General features: G+C 41.9%; 1 protein-coding gene across 5 annotated transcripts in view; it reads right to left on the bottom strand.

Moving 5' to 3' along the window:
* RFX2 (regulatory factor X2) overlaps positions 1-6,063 on the bottom strand; it is a 98,892-nt gene that overhangs the window by 26,898 nt on the left and 65,931 nt on the right. For all 5 annotated transcript variants that reach the window (XM_019513369.1, XM_019513372.1, XM_019513370.1 and 2 more), the window contains one exon: positions 2,284-2,465. In XM_019513369.1, coding sequence (XP_019368914.1) covers positions 2,284-2,465 — 182 coding nt within the window. The remainder of the gene's footprint in view (positions 1-2,283; positions 2,466-6,063) is intronic.

The raw sequence follows: 6,063 nt of genomic DNA, 5'->3' as shown, positions 1-6,063 counted from the left end.
CAAAAAGCACCCAGAGCCCGCAAACACAGGCCAAATTATTAATAGCACCCCACTCCTATTTAGACGTCTATATCAAGGCTAGATCTGCAGAACAGCTCAGTATCTAGCTTGCACCTGACTTTCATATTTTAGGGGACCTCTTGTACTTTCATTATTAATGAAAGGCTCTGTTATTGAAGGCACATGGCTGATATTAATAAGGGAACGTAGGAGCCATTAATCATTCCTTAGTCCTTCAAAGAATGCCAAAGCGTGGGATCAAAATGAAACCTTTTTTTTTTTTGAATTTCCATTCCATGGAAAGTTCTGCAGTTTCATTTTTCTGTTCCAATTTGGAAGGACAGCAAATTTCGAAATGCTGGAATTTCCTTGCAGAAATCCAATCCTATTTTCTGGCTAGCTCTAACCATTTTTAAACTTCGACAAGGATTGCAGGGAATCACAGGATGTTTTGTTTTACTGCAAATAGGATATCTTTGCCTTCCCATGGTTAAATAACCTTCCTCCTCTAAAGAACTTTTGCTGAAGCATTTAAATTCTAACTAAATTACTGGAATGAGTCAAAATCTCCCCCTTTGTATGCCTGGTGTGTTCACAGCTGGCCAGTGAATGTGTCTGGACACATCTGTTTTGGTCCTTGTCTATATACCTGAATATCTATCTTATTTTTGCAATAAAGATGTTATTCCATTAAAAAAAAATCAAGATTTCTTTCTCTGTTCTGGCTACTAGTTTTACGAATGCCATCATATTCCCTCAGATCAGATGCATCTGTAAAACTGTGCAGACACTTTGGATATACTTTGGAAAGATCCAGTTGGCAGTTTAATAGGTTTGTTTGTTTTAAATGCCATTTTACGATTACCGCCACATGCCGAGTGCTCTTACTTTATTCAGCTTTCGATAGGATCCTTGCACTTCTTAAAAGGACCAGCTGCTAATGAAACGCGGCCTGGCGTGCTCCAAGTCTGAAAGGCCAGAGCCCTGCCTCCACCTTAGGGAACTCTGAATCACTTGCCTGAGTCTAAAGATTTGGGGCCAGATGTTGTTCTCATCTGGAACACAGTAACTGGACTGAAGAAGTCAGAGCTACTCCGTTTTAACTGAGATCAAAATCAAGCTGTTTTAACTGCAACCAAGTTGCGGGAGTCTGGAGCATTAGTGACAGATCTCGATGAAAAATGCCTTCGCTCCACCGCAGCGTTGTTGGGACAGGTAGGGGCAAGAGTTCCAGACTGGCAAGCAGCCTCCCCATCTGCTACAACACTGGCTTTGCGAATCAAAGCGAAACTTGGGTATTTCACTTCTAGGACAATGGTGTTTATTACTATGAAGCCAACATTCAAATAGAATAAAGATGCCTTAGGAAACGGTCTGTCCACCCACATGCTCCAGCACTGCAAGTGAAGTCTCTTCTGCAAGAATCTGGCCCCAGCACCACGCCTGCAATTCATTTTGTTACCAAAAACATGCCCCAGCTGATTCATGCCGATAGGGGAGCCTCACCTCATGACACGTTAAAACTGTTTATGTAGCGCAGAATGGCAGTTTTCCCTTTGATATACAACTTGGCTGTTTCCCTGGGTCTAACAGAGCTTTGACTGCTGAGTAACAGTCAATAAAACTTTCTGCCCCAGGAACAGAAGGTGAGAAATATTTGGTAGCATTGGCTGTGAAAGAAGAATGCAACGGTTTTCCTTCCTGAAAGATGGAAAGGTCAGGAGCCGCTGTGCTTGAGAACATTTTGCAGCCACTGAAAACAGTTCAATAATATATGATACTTGTTTTTTTATAAATTGCCTTTTAGAGCAGGCTCTCCACGCCTTTACCAACAGCACTTACACCTTGTGCAATCCTCTGGAAAGGGCATCCTACTGCAGTTTTCCACAGAGACAAAGTGACAGCGATGGCCCACCGGAGTTTTTACCACCATAGCAGGTGCTGGATGCAAGAAGCCATGCCACCTAACATCAAGGGCACTGAACGGAGCCTTTCAAACAATCCGCACCAAGTTAAAATGGTGATGGCATAAAAAAAGACAAAAGAAAAAAAGACGGTGCATCACCGCCAGTCCGTCCAGTGCACTGAATGACCTTGCAAAGAGGGAGAAGCGTCTTGTGCCATGGGATCCTGCCTTTCATTTGATGAAGCGGCAGTTCAGAAACTTGCTCCTGCCATGATCTTCCAGGAATAGCAGGAAAATGGACAGGGAAAGGCCAAAAGAAGACCGAAACGTACCACTTCTCCAGCCCAGCCCTTACCACGAGCCCCCTGCGTACCAACCTTGTTCCCAGGCGCCGAGTTCTCAGTCCCATGAACACGGAGCGGATCAGTTTTCCAAAAGAAGCGGCGTTCACTGGATCTAGTTTGTGCTCCTGACAGTGCCGCAGGTAATGGTTATACAGAGAGCTCCTGGGGAGGCTCACTCCTTCAGCCGTCTCATAATTGTCCAACAGCCACTGGAGCTTCATGCATAAAAATATAAAATTTAAAATCCACAATGCAAAAGGCGATGAATGTTTTGAATGGCCCTCCTAAAACCATGACAGCTGCTAATTGCAGCTAATTATTGCTTTATGAAATAAATGAGCAAAAAGCTATGAAATACCGCACCAAAGTAACGCGCACGCTGCTGCTCATGCTTGTCCTTCATTCAGTGACATTGCTGTAGGGGGGCTTTGAATCATGGAAAACATCATCTCAGAGGAGCTCATGGGTTCCAGTGACAAAGCCAATGATACCTAATGCTACCCATAAGGATGGAAAAATCTCCAAGGAACCAGAATACATGGCTACTCTGTCCACTAGCACCAATCCCCAGTTTAAACGTTGCTGGAGAAACTTGTTTCACTCAATGCATCATTACTCGTTTGAAAAACGGAGATGTTTGCGGTTGCTCCCTTTACAACAAAATAAATGGTTACCGAACCAACCTTAAAACTGCGATGTGGTACCAGCTATTTTTCAAAATGTATTGCCTGAACTGTACTCCTCTTGACATTTACGTTGAGTCAAGTTTGCAATTAGATATAAATTATTTATATCCAGCCAGTCTGAAAGGGCAGGTCAGTCGCACAACTACAGCTCATGAATTAGAATATAAAGGGACCAAAACACACTTCTAATGGGCTAAATGCAGTTTTCAAGGAAATAAAACAAAAGCCGCATTTAAGTGCATATGAAAACATATATTAATAAAATGGCAAAAGAAAAGCTAGCTGCACAAACAGAAGAGAATGCGGATAAGCTATTTCCTTTATCAAGGGCAAGGAAAATCTTAGGGTGTAAACTCACAACAAGGAGATATCAAGGGGGAAGGAGGAAGTAGCAGGCAGACGATACAGGTCCCTTCACAGGGATAGTTTCACCTCAACCAGGTGGAGAATCAAAGTCCACTGGTACAAGTTTCACTGGTCTCGATTTTGTCTGTTCACATCCATCCTGAAGCAGCCATTTGCTAAAGGTGAATCGGATCTGACCCTCTCTGTCTCGTGGCAAGAGCCAGTAGGGTCAGTAGGGTTAAAGCATGTGCTTTGGAGATTTGTGCATCCTGGCTCCAGTTGCGCAAAAGGCATCGGTGTTATAATGGTGCAATTACAGACCTCAACTCATCACTACATTAGCTCAGTTTAATATCAGTAACTCCATCAAAATCAAAACTTCAGCTTGCAATGGCAAACCTGGCCTGTTTATTTCAATTGAGTTATTTCCGCATGTGTCTGCGTGAGAGCAGAATCCGAGCTGAGGCTGCACAGTCCTTTTTTGCCCAGAATGAGGTAATTGCATTTACAGACATATGTTTTGCAACTGTAGGTATCAGAGTTGCAGACTTCATCTGCTTCAGGCTAACTGCGTACCAATAAACCCAAGCTGCATTTTAGGCTTTATTTCTTTATATTAATATGAATTTGGGGGGCTTGACCAAAGCCCCATTGAAGTTCACTTAGCTGTTCCTATTGATTTCACTTGGCTTTGGATCAGGCCAATAGTTACAGCCACAAGACAAGACTCCTTGGGTCGTATGTTCTGAATCCCGCGTTGCACGGGCCTGCCTTCCTACCTCTTTCCATTCACTTGTTCTCCAAGCCATTTCTGCGTATTTCCCAGATAAAAAATTTCTAAGCCCACAAGTCCCATAGCCTATTTTAAAAGCACACTGACATGCTAGCAATCTACATCCATTCAAACCCTTATTTGCAGAGGAGAATGGCCAGCCTGCAGACCTTAAGTTATTGATTAAGCCATCTATAACAAAAGACAGACCCCTAGTATTTCTGGCACAATAGACCAGCAGGGGTTCTGTTTCAAATTAGTCTACATCCACGTTAATTTTAGCCCATCCAATACATGGAGAAGATTCACTAGCCAAGAATTACCGTTGTTCTCTGCTAATTCTGTTTGTCCCGTGGACTGTATTCAGTCACAACAAATCCCCCCATCTGAACACGTTCTTGTTGCAAGGCACAAAAACACAGCCATACACCAGAGTACAAAGGGCTTAGGATAAAGGAAAAATAAGCCTCACGTTCCATTTGATCTTGCATATTTCCTGACCCAGATTTTTCTGTGACATTTGCCTTCTAAATTCATTTTCTGAGAGCACCGTATTTTTTCGCGTCTCGTTAATCCATACATATAACTTCATATCGTTCCAAGCTTTACAATACGGTCTCCCACCATTGAATTAGCATCATTATGGAGAGAAACTTCTGAGCTTAAAAAAGAAATCTGTGGGGATATAAACATTTTTTAATTGATTTTTCCTTTCCTGCATTATTAGCATTGCTTTAGATCAGTGATTCTCAACCAGGGTGCCAGGGCACCCTGGGGTGCTTCCAAATCCTTTGAAGGATGCCAGAAGGCATTAGGAGATAAGCGAAGTGCAAGAAAATAAGTAGAAAAGTGAGGTTCATGCTTTTCCCTGCCTGGACAATCAATCCCCTACCCTCACCGCCTAGCCCCTCTGCAAGGAGGTAAGTACTGTCGTATGTAAATTAGTTCTTGAAATGGGGTGCCACTCAGTTCACAAAAGTTATGGAGGGGTGCCTTGAGTCCAAAAGGTTGAGTGCCACCGCTTTAGAAACTTCAAATGGTAAGACTCTTTAAAAGAAATTTAATTTATTTTCACTCACTATTGCGTTTACCAGGGCTGAACAACAAGGAGAAATTCTTCACTGTCATGTTCTTATATATAGTGATCAAATCCTAGTCATTTTTGCTTTGGGGCTTTATGCTGCCAGGACCACATTATGAAATCCTGCAGGGGAACTTTTCCATCGCATCTTTATTTTATTCAGTGGCAACCGTTTCTTTGTTTTTTGCAAAAATAGTTATTTATTTTACCAAATTTTGAGCCAAATTTGACTCACCAGAATGGCGAGAAAAGATTTTATAGGGCTAGCTCCAAAGCAAGAAGTTCATTTTAAAAAAAATGGTCTCAAGAATCTGAAATTTGTGTTCATTTGGCATTTGAATAAAATCTAGATTTAAAAAAAAATTACACACAAAGTAAACACTTGCCCTGAATAGCTAAGAGTCTCGTGGCTGGGGCACTCTGCTGGGGTGGGGGGGATTTCAGGCTAAGATCCTGTTCTGTGTTATTCTGAGCAAGGCTTGAACCCAGGTTCTTCACATCCCAGACTCTCGACTATGCTGGGATTAGGCCTGTTTCTCAGTCTCACCAGAAATTTCACCCAGAAGCTGAGAAATCTTTCCAAGGAAGATTTTCTTTTTTTCAAATCAAAACCATAGAAACCATCATTTCTGATGTACGGGCATTTTCAACCAAATATGTTTCATTAAAAGTTTCTCAACCACCTCTAGTAATCCATTCTTAGATCCTGATTTAACTTAAACACACAGGCCTAATTTTAAGCACGTGCTTTAATTCCATAGACTTCAGTTGGATTTCAGTACATGGGCAGGTGCTTTAATCACATTTAAAAATTGTTTCTTTAAGTAAGAACTATAGCTAGATCAGGGGGTGCTTATTTATTTATTTTTTAAATCCACTGAATTGTGCAAAGAAGGGAAGGAAGGGGGTAGCGGATTAAACAAAACTGA

The sequence above is a fragment of the Gavialis gangeticus genome, unplaced genomic scaffold (genome assembly GCF_001723915.1).
Source record: "Gavialis gangeticus isolate Ggan-Ray unplaced genomic scaffold, GavGan_comp1, whole genome shotgun sequence".
NCBI lineage: Eukaryota > Metazoa > Chordata > Crocodylia > Gavialidae > Gavialis > Gavialis gangeticus.
This window is presented reverse-complemented; position numbering and strand designations above follow the sequence as displayed.